At 37.5% G+C, this 18,101-nt stretch overlaps 2 protein-coding genes and 1 long non-coding RNA gene across 4 annotated transcripts; 2 read left to right on the forward strand and 1 right to left on the reverse strand.

The window, feature by feature from the left end:
* Positions 1–370: 370 nt before the first annotated feature.
* Positions 371–3,841, forward strand: LOC136705922 (ras-related protein Rab-33B). The gene is made up of 2 exons (XM_066679755.1): positions 371–648; positions 2,530–3,841. Exons 1-2 carry the CDS (start codon positions 469–471, stop codon positions 2,992–2,994), a joined length of 645 nt encoding a protein of 214 aa, XP_066535852.1. The 5' UTR covers positions 371–468; the 3' UTR covers positions 2,995–3,841.
* Positions 3,842–6,384: 2,543 nt separating this feature from the next.
* Positions 6,385–15,596, forward strand: htra3a (HtrA serine peptidase 3a). 2 transcript variants are annotated; one of them, XM_066679104.1, is made up of 10 exons: positions 6,385–6,705; positions 8,669–8,768; positions 9,161–9,383; positions 11,312–11,506; positions 11,929–11,961; positions 12,056–12,170; positions 12,309–12,368; positions 13,103–13,160; positions 14,140–14,235; positions 14,528–15,596. In XM_066679104.1, the coding sequence occupies exons 1-10, from the start codon at positions 6,465–6,467 to the stop codon at positions 14,694–14,696; spliced, it is 1,290 nt and encodes a 429-aa protein (XP_066535201.1). In that variant the 5' UTR covers positions 6,385–6,464; the 3' UTR covers positions 14,697–15,596. The 2 variants fall into 2 exon arrangements, with proteins under 2 accessions (XP_066535201.1, XP_066535202.1); XM_066679105.1 differs by lacking the exon at positions 12,309–12,368.
* A 1,184-nt stretch (positions 15,597–16,780) lies between these two features.
* Positions 16,781–18,101, reverse strand: LOC136705126 (uncharacterized). Its single transcript, XR_010804013.1, has 3 exons — positions 18,046–18,101; positions 17,794–17,856; positions 16,781–16,914 (listed from the first exon to the last, which is right to left on the reverse strand). It is a non-coding gene; the product is annotated as an uncharacterized lncRNA (long non-coding RNA).

Raw genomic sequence — 18,101 nt, forward strand, 5'->3', positions numbered from 1 at the left:
AGCAGAATAGTTGTCTTTGATAAATATTTGCCACTAATAATAAATACAACCAGTTTTAATAAAGCAGTCACTCAGCTGACTGCCAAGAGAAAACCTGGCCTTTGAAATGTTTGTACTTTGTATTGTCAGAGGATCAACCCTGAGGAAATTTACATGGATTTACACTTTGGGTGTACTGCTGATGACAGAAGGCTAGAAAATCTTCAGTCACAATTAACAGCTGAGGTAGGAAATTAACAGGACTTTCCATCTGTGCGTGTGTTTTAGTGGGCTGGGCCAACATTCACCAAGCTGTGTGTGCGTGTGTGCTACTGATTATTAAACCATGAAGTGTACTTTCCTCATTCTCTCGCTGCCGTTCCGTGTTCTCCGTTAGAGCGGTGGACGGGCAGCAATAGGAGAGGAGCCGGTTTTATGTCTCCTGACTCTATGAACAGTGCTGTTTTTTCCTCCTGAGGAGAGGACACAATGAATATGGCCTTCTCTAGTTGTCGTACTCTTAAAGTCATTGTGCTCGGAGACTCTGGAGTGGGGAAAACCTGTCTAACTTACCGCTTGTGTACTGGCAACTTCCCCAGCAAAACAGAGACTACCATCGGCGTCGATTTTAGAGAGAGAGTCGTAGACGTGGAGGGAGAGAAGCTGAAGGTAAAAATCACACATTTATATTGTTGTAGTGTAGTCCTCACACCTTATTAAGAGGATTCCCAGTAAACATTTGTTTGAGTTGATTCAAAGTTGAAATAACGTAATGACTGCAGTCTAATCAACGTTCTCTTAAGGTTGAAAATGAAAGTTGAAAAGACGTCCAAACACAGACATTGAAAAGACGACTATTAGACGTATTTTGGACGTCAATTGACGTTATTAATTGGTCCCGAAATAAATTACTTGTCTAAAACGCATTTTGGACGTCCACATCGATTGGTCACCACTTAACTAACTTATTAAGATGGAATTTGGACGTCCATTGACGTTTAAAATATGTCCTTGACGGACAGACTACTTTTAGACCTATTTTGAACGTCCAGGAACGTCCCTTGTTTACTGGTTTCAACGCATTATCAATTTTTATTTAATTATTCCATGCATTGTTACGTCTTTTTTCATTCATTGATTATCATGCCTTAAGTTATTAGCATTCCTTAATTCTCACGTAATAACAGTTTAAGAATACAAGATTATTTTTATTCCAACGCCTAAGTTGTTCCCACGCATAATTAAGTAATTTTCACAAATTATTTACTTGTTGCCTCTGTATAATATGAATATATTTCACCAGCAGGACGTCATAATACATCTCTAATAATGACCTAATAAAGAATGAATGAATGGACCAAGACAACTTAAAAAGGTTTTGCAGACTGCATAAGAAAGTGGTGTGGTTAATAGGCTGGGAGTGTGGATTTCAGACATTTTTTACTTTTCTAAAATGGCTTCTAATTCAGGGTGATATTTTGTAATTGAAACGCAAACAAATGTATTCAGTATTCAGGTAGGTGGATTAATGTGAAGTGGTTTATTGGAAAGAAATTACAAATTCATAGCCTACATTATATGTACTATTCCAATCAATCTACAAATAGTTTTAAAGTTGATAATGGTAAACTATTCTTAAAGGGATCTAGACATAATACTTTATTTCTCTAATATTTTGTTATTATATTTTGCCTCATTTTACCTTTTCAGCAACTTAATTAATGGATCAAATTACTTCACATCTCTGCTTAGTCAATCAGAAGAATTTTGAAACAGGGGTGTGCAATACTTGAATGAGAGGAATGGGTGATGGATAAGTGGAAATTTTATTGCATAACGATTTTCCTATTACCTGCATCTACATCAAGCCTCATGAATACACTGATTAAAAACTATCCTAATCAAACTGCTGGCAGACACTTATTTTCATGCTGGCCAAGAGAATGAAGTTCAGGGTTTGTTTAGGATTTTCCAATGCATATTTAATGGTGCAGTAAGAGAGAAATGAATCTTATATAAATTTTGAGGGAGTTTTATGGCCTTTTAAAAGAGGAAATGAATCTTTTCGTGGTGTTGAAAACATGTCTGTCGTTGAATCGGTTGCCTTGTACAAAATAAATAAATAAATAAATAAATAAACTTCCTTACACAGTTTTGAACAATGTGCGCCTTTCTTTTACATAGCTGTACACCTTTGCCGGAACATTCTCTGTTTCTTTTCCCTGAGATTTTGACTGCAGTGTGTGAGTGGTCATGCAAGCTGATTTAGCAGTAATACATATATAGGCTTGATATTTTCAAACTGATTAGCTGAAGGACAGTGAGATGTTAAATATATTACAATATCAGAGGAATTTTGCTCTGAAAATAATGTTTGCAATATTTCTTATATAATGTTTTTCTCCAGCATATTTAATGTAGATTTTATGATTGTTTAAACAAAAATGTCAGTTATTTCTTTTTTCATAAAAACACAATAAGTAAATAAGTATATCAGGACGTGATCATGAAGCTAATGATGTCCTTAATTTCCTTTCTCTCTGTCTCCAGTTGCAATTATGGGACACTGCGGGTCAGGAGCGTTTTCGTAAGAGCATGGTGCAGCACTACTATCGTGATGTTCATGCCATCATCTTTGTGTATGACGTCACTAACACTGCCACATTCTGCAGCCTGCCCGTGTGGATGGAGGAGTGTCGACAGAACTCACTTGGATACGAAGTGCCTCGCATACTTGTCGGTAACAAGGCTGACTTGTCTGCTTCTTCAGGATCCTCTATTACTCTGGAGCAGGCCAGCCACTTAGCCGATGTCCACGGAATGTCCTTCTATCTCTGCTCAGCCAAAGGAGACAGTAAACCACAAGTGGACGCCATATTCATGAGTCTGGCCCACCTGCTGAAGAACCAGAGAGGCTTGAGAAGAAAAGGAGCTTCAGTGGCTGGAAGCTTTAAACTCCCCTCAAAATCAAGAGCAGAGAGAAAAAAGCAGGAGAAATGGGCCTGCAACTGCTGATGGACGGATGAAGAATAAAAATGGGGACTTTTTTGTTTTTACAAACTTACATGCATAATCTCACCCATGACTGGTCCCCAACTCATCTTGGGAAAAAACACATTTACAGCTCATCCAAAGTCATGCGATGCTTACAAACTCTGAAATGACTGTTACTAGAGTACCAGTTTATTCGGTCTTTAAAATAGACTTTAAATGCAGTTGAAAATAATATTAAACTCGCAATTTGGCCCAGTTGAACTGAGCCTACCTTAAACAGGCTATAGAATGGTGTATGCATGTAAATAGGGCTATGTAACATGAGCTGAAGCAGTCATAGTCAAGGCCATAGGTTTTTCATTTAACTGGTTCCAACTGAGAGCTCTGGCTTGAAACTGACTTTGGAGTTATATTTTTTTAAGGGCAAAACATTGAGTGTTGTAACTGTTACTGACACTTCTTGCCAAAAAATTAACAATGGTGCTGGACTTCTTAACATCCATGTTAAATTTACAGAGCTCCACTTTATTTCGGTTCAGCTGCTTGTAACAACTTTGTGCCTTTATTGACTGAAGCTGGCTTTATTTTTGTACATTTCCGTTTTAATGTATGTGTGTAACTGAGTGTTAGGTAAACTTATTTTTTTATGACACTGAAAAGACTAGAAGTCAGATTGCTATGACGGTAACTCTGTTGTTTTCTAAGCCTATTTTAAGGACATGTTGATCTGAGAATAAATGTTTTAATATCTTTGACATTTGTTTCCTGAGGGTCCTTGTGGGTTTTGGATTGTAGTTGTAATTTTTATGTATATTTATATATTTGCAGGGGCACATATGTCCATGATAAATATTTAATGTGAGTACTGGCCGAAAATTACTATATCCTTGTACGAACTTGTTTGCTTTGCATGACATGGATATTTCAGGACACAAGGTCAAATGTAGTGTCTGCTCCATTAAATGCTTTAAAGTCCTTCAGAGAGTTCCTAGCCTGGACTCAAATTTACTAAAGAAAACATACACACACACATTATCCTGGTGTTACATTCAACACATCATTGCTGCTAGAGAGAAAACTGAGTGTAGAATCTGAGGCTCTGCATCCTGCAATATGCCTGAGGAAAAGTGCTATTAGCATTGTTGTATGGCACTATTATTTAATCAAATGCCTAGTCATATGTGATCAAATATAAATAAAATTTAATTTTCCTGTCTGAGGTTTATAGCTCATGTACATGTAGCTCATGTAGCTAACACAGCCATTGTTTAGGATTATGCGCCCCTGCCCGCAACCAAACAAAAAAGAAGAAAATAAATTAACTAAAGAAACTAGGAATTCTGACATGCCAAGCTGGGAAATTCAATTCAGTGAAGTCAATGTAAACATGGCTATTTGTGCCAGATGGCTATTCTAACCTAGCTAACAATTATTACAACTCGCTGTAATCATGTTAAACTGTAAAATAAATTATGTCAAATAGCCTTGCTTCAGAGGTTTTGTAAGTTGCTGGCCTGTACACATGAATAAATATCAAGGAAAAAGTACGTATCAGAAGAAATAGTATACATTTGACTCTTGGGTGACCTCTTGCATTCTTTAGGTTAAAGCATTGTATCTGACACTAGATGGCGCACTTCAGCTTTCAAATCATAATACTGTGGACGCTTGAGCCTCATCACGGCCACTCCACATTCATCTAGTCCCACCTCCGCCCCCCACCAACGTATCCATCCGTCCACAAATAACGGACTTTAAAAATAAAAGTCTTTAATTTGTTCTATCTCACGAACCTTTGTTTAACTGACATAAATAAATAAATAATCCCTTGTTGACACAGGCCAACATGATTGCATTTTGTAAATATAAACATGAATTTGATGTTTATAGGGGCAAAATAAGAGTGAAACATTGGTAAAGTATTCAAAGGTTTTTCCAACTTTCAGCTGTACCAAGGTGAAAATAAAAGTTAAAGCAGTATCCACCAAGTCTCAGCCTTTGCAACAAAGATGGGTTATATCTCAGCATTTTGTGCCAAACATCATGAGAGACCTTTAAAACAGTTAAAAAAAACATTTTCTTCTAATCCCACATTGCTATAAATGTAGGCCTTTTAAAAACCACCATAATATGAAATAATTACACTGTAAAATGAGCGTTACCTTCAAACCCTCAGATGGCACTGCAAGAATACCTTTACCGTAAACTAAAAAAATTGATAGTGCAGAAAACTGCTGTCACTTATCACAGCCCATCACTGCATAAAAAAATGCAGTTTAAAATCTGTTATGCAAGAAGAACCCATAGGAATGTGCAAAAAAGCTCCTGGGTCCCAAGCTCCTCTCAGATGGTGGGGAAGACAGTGGGTCGATGATTCATATTGTATTTGAGAAAAAAAGACACTGAGTTCTCTGAGTCAAAGACAAAAGGGACCACCCTGACTGTATGAGTGATAGATGCACAAGTCAACCTCTGTCATGGTTAAGAGGCGCATCCCTTTTCTGGAAATGGGGTTGAATCAGTAAATCTGAAAAACATAAAACAAACCATCATTTGTTTGGAAATACACAGATTTCTGAGAAGGTTTCCCGGATCAAGAATGAGTTGAAGCACAGCGCCATAGAGCAATGAAAATAAACCAAAGAAGAATTTAAACTGAGTGTGTGTGTGTAAATAAAGAGAGAGAGAGAGAGTAGAGGTGGGCGATACCGGGAGTTTTGGTATAGATGTAGATACATGTAAATACAGGGCCAGTATCGCCGATATTGATACCGATACCGCTAGTCTTCACCACGTACTGGTGCCGAAGCAAAAGACAGGAGGGCGCGCGCCTGCTCTGCGCTGACTCACCTGTATGGCATTATTTTTGTGCCACAATTGTGCACACACGCACGGCGAGCAAGAAGGTTTCTGCGTGCGCCCGGCTATTTGTGAGCGAGCAAGGTTTCCGCGCTTGCGATGTCTCTGACCTCTGACCTCAGTGGGTTTTTTTTACCTCCTTGCTCGCTTAAAATATCCGCGCGCTCATGCAGAATGGTGGCACAAAAATAATGACATACACCCACAGACTTTAAATGAGGGAAATACTTTCCACGATTATTGATCAATACCAATACCAGCGTTGGTATCGATATTAACGATATTTGGATCGATCCGCCCAGCTCTAAGAGAGAAAGAATACTTTCCATTGTTTGAACGCCTGGTATTTGAAATGGAGGCCATAGTGCAGCTTGTTTTCTAAAGTCAACACAACTGGATCTGAATTACATCGATTGTAAACGCACTCTCTCTCTCGATGTGTGTGTGTGATAAATCAGCTGCTATGTTAATGCCCCCCCTCCACACTCCAGCTCAGTGATGTTACTCCAGAGCTGATCTCACACACTTCACAGAGCAGTGGCCACGGCACCATGCGTCTCCTCTTCCTTTTCACTTTCTTTTTTTACTCCCTGCTCCTCTTCCACCTCGACCCCGTGTCCGGAGCCGGGCCGATGGGCGAGGGGGCGCGCTGCGGGGACGAGCAGCAGCGGCGCTGCGGGGACGGGTTGCAGTGCGGTGGCTCGTCGGGAACACGCCGGTGTGTGTGTAAACTCAAGCACGCGGTCTGTGGCAGCGACGGCTCGACGTACAGCACGCCGTGCAGACTGCGCGCGGCCAGCAGGAAAGCGCTCAACAGCGGAAAACGCGCCGTGACGCAGGCGCACAAGGGTCCGTGCGCGCCGGCGAAGACAGGTAAGAGATCACGAGGACATAGAGACCACAGACGCTGAGAGAATGGACAGTGATTTTAGTAACAAGGAGACGGTATTAATGTTATGGCTGATTAGTGAACAGAGGTCAGCCCAGGTCACATGCAGATTAGGAATGTGGACAGATTCATTTTGTTTTAGGTTAATATTGTTTCCAGACTGTACAAGAAGAAGAAAATGTAACAGAAAGATGACAGACTGGACTCAAACATAAACACTGCCAAATCAAATTGGCCAGGGATGCACTAGCCATATGGAATTTCACTGTTACGACTCAGCCACCGAGAGTGAGAAAGGGAAAAGCTGTTTTTTAAAATATTCATACAATAGGTTTCATTTCTCATTTTCATGTAGAGTAACTCCTTGTCAGATAACAAAATTATTCAGGCCCTGGTCTGGCCCACGTTCCCCATTTTCCTGGTCCAGTTGCCACATGGAATGAGAGCACTTGGGTAAACACCAAAACGGGGCCAGCTTTTACATGTTTTTTGGGTCCTATCCAGTTTGCCACAGCAAGCACAGACATATTTTTGCCAGAAGTGGGTTAGATCTATTTTGTGATACGTGGCTAAATGAGCATTGTTTACACATGGGCCACTTTCTGTTAACATGATGTTCACATCAGATAGGAAGACTCATTTAGGGGGTAGGAGAACACGGTTAGAGAACAGGGGAACGGGAGGACAGCAGCTTTGAAACGGCATCTGTATGAGAGTAAGAAATAGACAGGGGACAGAGAGCTAGGAGATAAAGGAAAAACAAATACTGGAAGGAGGGGAAGGACACAGGCTGGGGATAAGGAGGACACAGGCTGGGGATAAGGAGGACACAGGTGGGTAAGGACATCATGAAATTTCTCAGCAAACATTTAATTAGTTTGTACTTTTGGTTAATGTTTTAAAAAGTATGGCGGCACAGTGGTGCAACAAGTAGTGACACTGTCACACAGGTTTCCTCTGGTCCTCCGGTTTCTCCCATGGTCCAAAAAACACATGTTGGTAGGTGGATTGGCTACTCAAAAGTGTCCATAGCTCTGAGTGAATGTGTGAGTGTGTGTCCCCCTGCGATGGATTGGCGCCCCCTTCAGGATACGTTCCTGCCTTGCGCCCAGTGATTCCGGGTAGGTGCCCTGAACTGGTTCACACACCTCCTGGAATGTTTAACACATTCTCGAATTGTCAGGTCCCTTATTGTAGCATTTAATTAAGTCTTCATTTACACTCGCAGGAAGGTTAACACTGTCTCTAATCATCAAAATTATCCTTCACTGACCTTCCTTTATGTATCTAGGAGGAATTATCATTAAAGTCTACCAAAGTTCTCAGTCCATGAATAGTGCTATTAGGTTTGGTTCCAGCTCATGGGTGGCCTTCGATGTGTTGTGAGAAACAATGTGGACCTGACACGCCTTGGATATAAAACATCCCGCAGTGTCATTTAGCAACAAACATACACCAGACTTTAGCGATGCTTGCCAGACTTTCACATGAGAGGTTGCACTCTGTCCTCAAGGGAAGAAAGTAGAACTGTGGAGAGGATTTGTTTCTTGTATCTGCTACTAGAGACAACAGTGCGATCAGATGGAAAGACAGAGGAGACTTTAGTGTAGGCAGTAATCTCACAGCTCTCCGCTCAGTTTTAGTGGAGATCTCACTAAAGGCATAAACTGTGCACATATTTGCCAGACGAACTAAATCCTACTCACTCCTTCATCTCTCCTTTATGTCTCCCATGTCTCCTTTTAGTCTCATACTTTTTCTCCTAAGAATCACCATTATTTCTTCTGAGTGTACAATTTCCCTCTGTGTCCAGGAGTAACTACAGTTTAAAAAAACTAACAAAAATAAAATCATATTTAAACAATATTTAATAAACACCCGCACTTAGTGATGTTTGCGTCTTGTTTATTGTGTTATTAACATGAATATTTCTTTCTGCTAGTATAGGTTCCACACACCTCAACAGCCCCAGGTACAAGTTTAACTTCATTGCTGATGTGGTGGAGAAAATTGCCCCTGCTGTGGTCCATATCGAGCTCTTTGTCAGGTAAACACTTTCCCTGGAACTGTGAGGTTGAGAAATGAAGTTGAGATAAACATGGCTTCTTATTAGACCTTGGCAGAGTCTGTGGTTGAGCAAAGCTACAAGTATTTTGTCCCTAGTTAGTTTAAAAATTCTTCCCATGTCAAAAATTGGGACTGTTGGGCAAGTTTGCGCTCTGTTTATTTCACAGTATTACTGCCATCAAAAAGATTAAAGCTGTTTAGCTCAAAAGATTGTGAAAAGCATGCCAGATAAAGCACGCATTCAGTCTATTTGTTGTATATATTTGTTTATTATTATTTTTTAGAAATATCTATTATGATGAGAATCATAATGTGAAACCTCTAATAGAAATCTGATTGTACTGAAGCGGTTTCTTCAACGTTTCTGTCTAGTCATCCTCTGTTTGGTCGCCATGTGCCGTTGTCCAGTGGTTCTGGGTACATCATGACGGAGTCTGGTCTGATTGTGACCAATGCTCACGTAGTGACCAGCAATGCAGCAGTAACAGGCAGACAGCAGCTACGTGTGCAGCTACACAACGGTCAAACATATGAGGCCTCTATCAAAGACATTGACAGGAAATCTGACATCGCCACCATCAAAGTCAACGCAAAGGTGAGAAGAATCATAAATAGTTTATTCACAGTCACCGTAGTCTTACAACTCGCCCATACGCTGCATGTGGGTCAAGATTAAGAGGTTTGCTGTAGACTTTCTGCGTACATGCAGTTGATGGTCCTTTTAAGCTTCAGTGTACATATTTATATTTGTTGTGGTCAGAAGCCATAACTAAAGCAAAGTCATAGACATTTGCCTATGTTTGAATAAATGCACAAATGTAAGAGTTGGGAGCAGTGTTGAATGTTATTGGCAGAGTACAAGAGAAGTTAGACTCCTTATCCAAGCTGTATCCACATTTTGTTTACACTCATACACAGATATAAACAAAATTTATAACAATGGAGCTGGATTCCAACACGTTTCAGCTACAGACACAGTTAGATATTCATTCATTCATTCATTGGCTTTAACTGCTTATCCAGTTCAGGGTCGCGGTGGGTCCGGAGCCTACCCGGAATCACTGGGCGCAAGGCGGTATCACACATTGGAGGGGGCGCCAGTCCTTCACAGGGCGACACATTCACTCACACTTTCACTCACACCTATGAACACTTATGAGTCCCAATCCACCTACCAACATGTGTTTTTGGGCCATGGGAGGAAACCGGAGCACCCGGAAGAAACCCACGCGGACACAGGGAGAACACATCAAACTCCTCACATACAGTCACCCGGAGCAAGACTTGAACTCACAACCTCCAGGTCCCTGGAGCTCTGTGACTGTAACACTACCTGCTGCACCACAGTGCTGCCCAGTTATATATTGTTATTATACATAAAAGAAATCTTCCAAAATGATTCTACTGCACATAATGAAACAGCATGTATGCTGACACCTAAAGGCTTAAATGTTATTCTGACACCTAAAAACAGTTTAGGTTATTATTTGTAAAAATAATAATTAATCGTTTCATTAATATTTGTAAAAAGTTTTGCAGGAATTAAAGACTGACTTCTGCTTTAAATATTATATGTAGCTATCATCCAAATTCAAGACTCTTTTTAATGCCATGTGTTAACAGAGCCATGCTAATCAGATTTGCCCAGCTGGAATTTGCTGTGTGGAAAATCACTCTCACAGTTTAAGAAACAAATTTATTTTGTGCTGCTGTGTGAACGAAGCCTAAAGGAATGAAGCCTGGTGTCAGCCCGAAATGTCTATGTCACCTCTTCCTAACAAGGGCATGTTTGCTGATGCTGTGAATTTTTCCCGACCAACACTGACTCATTTCCAGGCATTAGAGTCATTAATGAGCTTTCCCCATAGACCACTAGTATATCTCAGTGGACCTGTAATATACATTACTCCACTGTTGTCAAAACATCTGATTACAAGTCTAGACACTAAAGCACTGAAGTCTGTGTGAGCTTAACCCATCTCTAAAATTCAACAAGCTGGTTTACATCGCACTCCTAGCTGTGTCTAGACCACTTGTACACATAAATGGCTGTCTGCTGTTTCCTCTTGCGTTGTCCTACATATGCTGCTGGTGTGAGAACTCTGGGGATGCTGTGGTGTTGGGTTGAGGATGATGGATTTTATTTCCTCTTGTGTATGGAACTCATTATGTGGGAGCATAACCACTGACAGGCCTGGTTAGTTCCTTATATAAGATCTCGTCCAAACAGAGCATTTTGTTACACAAATCACCTTTCTGTTCAAATTTTTATGTGAAATTTTCCTGTTTTTTTTTTTTTTCTTTACTTTTAATCAAGAAAAACATTCTGAATGTACTAATAGTGAAGTAAGATAGGATACATATGTACACTTGGTTAATTCCTTGAATCATAAGCTTATTAATTAGGTATTGAAGCAGTTACAGAAACTGAATTAATAAATATTAAGACTTTATTATTGATATTTTTTAGTACATGTTATGTTACTAATATGTAAATAACACCTTTTCAATTTCTTTTGTCAGAAAAAGTTGCCAGTGTTGACGATGGGTCACTCAGCTGACCTTCGTCCAGGAGAGTTTGTGGTGGCCATCGGAAGTCCGTTTGCTCTGCAGAACACTGTGACCACAGGCATCGTCAGCACGGCTCAGAGAGATGGGAAAGAGCTTGGCATCCAAGACTCAGACATGGACTACATCCAGACTGATGCCATCATTAATGTGAGACTCCAGATGTGGCTCGTCGGGAGTGAATCATCTGTTTATATATCTCTGTTTCTGGCAACAATAAGTCACAGACTTGACTTATATTTTTTGCACAATAAATAATGTTTTTTTTCCAATTTGTTTTAAAACAAATCAAACGGCAAATATAAAACATTTTGATAAATATTTTGAACATATGTAATAAAGTGTAGCTTTATGAATTCAGTAAAGTATTATTTTGATTCTAAGTCAATATTTTGTCAATAATCTGAAGAAAAAGTAATCTATTAACAGCCATTATTTTGACATGCTACTGCCAGAGAATGGAGAAAGAAACATTACCTTAAAGTATTCTATTAATATGTATGTCAAATTACATATAATGTGCTTACAATGTACTTTCTCTCCACCTGCACCACACCACCGTCTGGACATAGTATGGTAATTCAGGGGGTCCACTCGTTAACCTTGTGAGTACTGGCCAAATATCAGTTTGCTCATTCTGTTCTAGTATCAATTTACAGAAGATAACATTAGATAAAATGTTAATCTTTTTTGCCTCAGGATGGAGAGGTGATTGGGATAAACACACTGAAGGTGACAGCTGGGATCTCATTTGCTATTCCGTCAGACCGTATCAATCGATTTCTAAATGAGTCACAGGACAAACAGAAAAAAGGTAAGAACTTTAATATAATGTCCATTTTGGTGAAACAACGAGACTACGTGTACTAGGCCAGTTACACACATTGATATTGTAACTGCATAAGGTTTTTGGCATAGGTATTAATATGTATTTCATTTACTTTGGTTGCAGTTAAACACAGACTAGTCAGGACGCACTACATGCAGTCTCAGCCTGTGGTATCTGACTCAGGTGAGACAGCTCAGACAATATATTACATATTATTCTTAATTTCCTTATTTCATTTCCTTAGTCATTCATTAGAAGCACATTACGGAGCCACAGAAAGTCACAGGGAGAAATTAAAAACGGAAATAGTCCTGAGTGTCCAGGTTTATACCCTGGTGACTGAACTTTTTGCATTAAAAATGTAAGCACCACTTATTTCAAGATGTAATGTGCAGTATGTTTTCCTGCATGTGTGGTGTATGAGGTAAATCACAACAATATTATCTGTTTGGAGCTGATATGGTGAACTTTAAACTGTAAAATTAAATATTTTCTAAATTAATATATAATCTCCTTGCTGATACATTTGTTATCTACTTATCTTACAGTTCATGGATTTAATTCTGTATGTTCAAAAGTTAAGCATCTGCTCATCCAATTATTCTTCTTGAATTAATATTAGATTATGCCCTATCAGCTATTGTTTGCCATTACATTAAGACAAACATCTACATATAGATATAAAGGCATTACTCTGAATTAACTCATGATCTATTAATTTTTTTGGGCTTAATAATTATCCTCTTCTCCGTTATCTCATTTTTACTACACTACAATGGAATTAAATGGAATTTGAATTCCACAATTGTGCCCACAAATTCCAGTCATAAATGTATTCCAAACATTTGAGCTGATATTATCTTCGGTGTTTGGTTACCTTTTATGTTACATAAGGTAATTAATAACCATTTTTTCAGATGTAGAAGCCTCAAAGAAAAGGTTCATTGGCATCAGAATGGTGACCCTCACAGAAGAGTAAGTGAAATCTTCTCTTGATAAATGTATTAACTAAAAAGAAATGAATATAAAGGTGCAAATATATAATTAAAAATGTTAAAAAATACATACAGGTAAGGGGAAGTATATACTTACAACAGAAAAGACCTGGCTGAGCTATTTTGCAAAGAAGAATGGGCAAAAAAGCAGTGAAAGTATTGATATAAATGGGCTGAATACTTTTGAACGTCACCCTTTTCAGATTTTTATTTGATTAAAATTTTGAAAATCATGTATCATTTTTGTTCCACTTCACAATTATGTGCTACTTTGTGTTGGTCTATCACTTAAAACCTAAAATACATTTAGGTTTGTGGTTGTAAGGTGATAAAATGTGAAAAGGGTCAAGATGCATACTTTTGCAAGCCACTGAACCAACTCTTCTCTGAACCAACTCATTCCATGTTCAGGTCATAAGGAAAGGCCTACTATAACTCCCTGTAAACCATAAAAATCAACAAACTTGACTGTGTGACTGAATGTTGGGGACAGCCATTTTATGCCACAGAGGTGAAATAACAAATAGCCTATCACAATTGTAGTCTAGCATCCAAAACGTCAGTGTGATGTGTGTACACTTAAAGGGGAATCAAAACTGGTTAAAATCTGTGGTACTGAGAGGCTGCTGCAGCATTCCACTACATGGTAAAATTTTGTTTACATTGAAATTAGGTCATTTTTATAGTTCACAATAAATCAGGCTTTACTATGAAACCACAGTCTACACCAACTTGAAACTTTAGATGTGATTTTAGAGGACAAAAAGATTTAGGTGACTATTAAATTTTTAGTTTTGTTAGCAGTGTTAGCATTGCTCCTGTGCTAATGTATAGAAGCAATACATGGACACGAAGCTTGTTTTGACTTGGATAATGGGGAAATCATGAGCATTTTCAGAATTTCTTCATATTATACAGGGGAAGTCTAAACATATATTTTGTGTTTGATTTGTCTTTAGTTTGGTCGAAGAGCTCAAACAGCACACTTCAGATTTCCCGAATGTCAGCAGTGGAATATTGGTTTATGAGGTTTTTCCAGATTCTCCAGCACAGAAGTAAGTCTATTTAGCTAAGCAACACTCTTTTATACCCTACTGTAAATAAGTCTGTTTTTTATGCTGCTCTAATCCTAGACATATACACACTCCGAGTGTTTGCCCCTTTTACCTGGATTTCTTAGATTTGCTTTGTTTGTCATTTTTTTTTATTTTAGTCTATTTTCTATTTGTTACATGTCATTCATGTGTGCACTCATTAAGACAAACTAACTGTACGTGTAACATTCTTGGTTAAACAAGAAGTTTCTGATTCTTTATCATGCCTTTATTCTTTTCTTTTTTTATTCAGGGGTGGACTGGAAGCAGGTGACATCATTGTGAAACTGAATGGTCATCCACTGTCCAGCACTGATGAGTTACAGTCTGCACTTCAAAAAGACATGCCTCTTCTTCTGGAAGTTCATCGTGGCGATGATAATCTGCTGTTCAACATTGAGCCACAGGTTATCATGCAGTGAATATGTGAGTGTGAAGTGAGCCCGGATGGACTGAAGTGGATTATAGGACAATGGAGCTCTGAAGGAACTTAAGGAAGACTGAAATGATGGTGTTCCTATATTCAGCACTATACAGTGACCAATACCAAGATGTGCAAGTAATGTACACTAAAAGACAGAGAACACCAACAGTTTGTAAATGATGACTATTGAAGTAATACCTTTCTGAATACAACTGAGGCCTCTGAACCCAGCCATGGTAGTGCTGTTCTTGGAGATGTTCTTGTTGTCAAGCTGTCAGTAACTGGAGCAAGCTTTCTGTGATTATATCTGCCTGAAAGTCTTTTGTCCCTCACTTAACGCCTGCATGAAGATGGTTTTTGAAATGACTGAATGAATATGCTACATTTATATACTTGCTGTCAAAACTAAACTTTCTATCTTGAAAAGGGTAACTTTACAAAAGAAGGAAAAACATTCTCAATTTCTATGGAAGTTGAAGTTATTATAGTTTTTCCAAGCACTTTCAGACCATTTCTATTGGTACATTAATCATGCACTTCCACATAATGTATTAAGCAACTCGCGATTATGTCCAAATTTAACAAATATTAAACGAAGTTACAAAGTGTTTTGTTCTGATTTGGAGATTCACTCTCTGTAGTAAGATATCCCTTGTAAAAAGAGTGTACTTAAAGTGTACTATTTTGGAACCACTAATTTGTACTAAAGCATTAATAATATGTAATTTAAATTACATTAAGTTGCACTTAACTGAGTGTACAAGTCATGTTATTTTTTGCAACTCTGTAAATACTCTTTAAATATATGTATATGCTTAGTGTTGTATGAGTCAAATCCTTATCATTTAAATATATTGTAATTTGTAATATATATTGGTATATTTTGTGCTATTGCATCATTTTTTATTAGTGACTTTTATTTTATATTTTTATTAAAAAAATTTAAGCCAATTTTAATGTGTTTTCGAGTTAAGGCTGACAGCTCAGAGAAATATATTTCACTTCTAGTAGAAGAGTGACAAAAATAATTAATGACAAGTATACTCAGTATATATTAATTGTAACTTAATATAATTTAAATGACATATTAGTAGTGATTTAGTACAAACTATTTATTCACTCTGTCTGTAAGCGCTTATCCAGTTCAGGGTCATGGTGGGTCCGGAGCCTTCCCAGAGTCACTGGGTGCAAGGCTTGTACAAATTAGTGGTCCCACAATAACATATATATATATATACTTATTTTGGATAATCTTTTATTACAACCTAAGACTACAGCCTAAAGCAGTGATATGCCTCTTGCCTAAGGCATCAATATTCCTGCCTGAGCTGGGAGGAAACCATATGCTGCAATGTGTAGCGGAGGAATGTTATCCACTACTCTATATCACCTACTTTTTTGTTTTACACTAAGTCAGTGTTTCAATGATGGAGAAAAATAAATATAAAAGTAAAGACTTTTCAAACACGACTGTAGGTTTGACTGAATGTCTAAACACAAATGTACACCAAAATACACATCAACTTTCCAAATAAACCAAATTTGTTCCAGAATAAATTAATGTAATGCAATTTATTCTTTATTTAATCTTTATACCAGGCTCAGACACACGTTTGGGGTTCAAATATGAAGATGAATTTAGGCCAAGTGCAAAATGCAAACACAACATCACAGATGTATTCCAGCATCTACTGCAATGACTTGAACAGCCAGTCATTTTTGCAGTGACGTTAGTTAAAGAGGAGTGTAGGCCATCTACATAAATACATATATACAGTCCAGACATGTCAAGTGAAAATATTTGGCACATTATAAAAAGAAAAACATAACAAAGGAGACACTGAAATGTTGAGCAGTTAAGTCTTAATATCAAGCAAAATGAGAAAATGTAAATCCACTACAGCAATTAGTCTCCTCCATTCTCAAAGGACTGTTAAAAAGATCAAACCAGCCATTTGTGAAAGACATTTGTGAAAGATATTTTTCACAAACCATAAAATAATTAGTTATAACATATGAAAAGTTATCTTAGTATCATTTTCAATTGATTCAAATGTTTAAAAAATGTTCATACCATTGTGTTATATTTCTATTTACATTTTACCCATGTTTCAACAGAACAATATCCAAAATGTACAATGGTTTCATATATATTAATTTTCATATATATTAATTTGATCATTATTGTAGACTGATGTATCTGCACAGGCTCCTTCCTATGGAAACCAAAATGAAGGAGAACATGAGAAACATGGAACATTTAAATAAAACCAAAAACATAAAAAACTACTGTCATATTTTGTCATAAATACTTGAACATGATATTTTTCATATTTACCATATTTCACAAAAAACATATTGACAAAATTGTTTTAATTTCTTGACTTAAAATGAAAATCATACACAGATGATTTCCTTTAAAAGAAATGGAAAGTATTAAATGTATAATGTGGTTTGTGCAAAAATATCTGCACATTTTTTGTTTTTTTTATTTTTCTGCTCAATTCTGTGTTCATTATGTTCTGTCTTAGAACATAATTGTTTTTGCAGCTTAGTCTCCATGCAATTTAGAAACCAACAGTGTTTACAGTGCTAATTTGATTGTAATTTTAAAAAATGTGTACATTCTGCTGGCATTTTTAAACGTGAAGCACTTCATGGATCTAACTTGCTATTCACAGAATCTCTTAAACATTCATAAACTCATCCTCACATTCATCCACTCACGCACTCATTTTCTCACTCACTAAATGCAGTTTGGAAAACAATTGAAAAAAGTATTTTCAGATGTGAAGTTTATCATGGAACTGGTTTGTAACACCCACTATCTCTCACTCTGTTTTACCCATTCACTTTTAATAAAATACTGCATAAGAAGATTCTCTGACATTTTACCAACTAATATCTAAACTGATCTTTAACCATTACGAAGTGTCCATGAGTCCAAATCAAATCTCATTCTTTTCTGGCTTTCACTGATCATGACAGACTGCAACTGTAAATTGCATTTGGCAATGTACTAAATATATGTAGAGTTAGAACTGAAGCTAAATCTTGAGATAAACTCAAGTATGAGTATGTATACATTATTTTACCTCCAGTGGCACAATATAAATGCGTCTGCTGTTTTTGTCCGTTTGGGTGTCCAGTGTTGGGTCCTGTTAACATTGAGGAAAACAATTATACATGTTTTTCTTTACACTTTTTATTATTATAACCAAACAGTTGCGTGAATCTTTGCATGATTTTATAATAGACTTATATATGGCTGATGTTGCACAGAATGCAGCTGTTCTTTCAATTAAACTGAAGTTTATTTTATATTTAATCAATTTATTTATTTTTACCTGCAACGGCACAATGTAAAGGTTTCTGCTGCTGTTCAACTCCCCTTGGGTCTCCT

Source organism: Hoplias malabaricus, chromosome 8 (genome assembly GCF_029633855.1).
Source record: "Hoplias malabaricus isolate fHopMal1 chromosome 8, fHopMal1.hap1, whole genome shotgun sequence".
In the NCBI taxonomy this organism is placed as follows: Eukaryota; Metazoa; Chordata; class Actinopteri; order Characiformes; family Erythrinidae; genus Hoplias; species Hoplias malabaricus.

Excerpts from the sequence above, each read along its gene's own strand:
- LOC136705922 (XM_066679755.1), top strand. The coding sequence starts at position 469 with ATGAATATGGCCTTCTCTAGTTGTCGTACTCTTAAAGTCATTGTGCTC. Across the intron at positions 649-2,529 it reads TGGAGGGAGAGAAGCTGAAG|TTGCAATTATGGGACACTGC; the intron begins GTAAAAATCACA and ends CTCTGTCTCCAG.
- htra3a (XM_066679104.1), top strand. The coding sequence starts at position 6,465 with ATGGGCGAGGGGGCGCGCTGCGGGGACGAGCAGCAGCGGCGCTGCGGG. Across the intron at positions 11,962-12,055 it reads GGGGTCCACTCGTTAACCTT|GATGGAGAGGTGATTGGGAT; the intron begins GTGAGTACTGGC and ends TTTTTGCCTCAG. Across the intron at positions 12,369-13,102 it reads GCCTGTGGTATCTGACTCAG|ATGTAGAAGCCTCAAAGAAA; the intron begins GTGAGACAGCTC and ends CCATTTTTTCAG.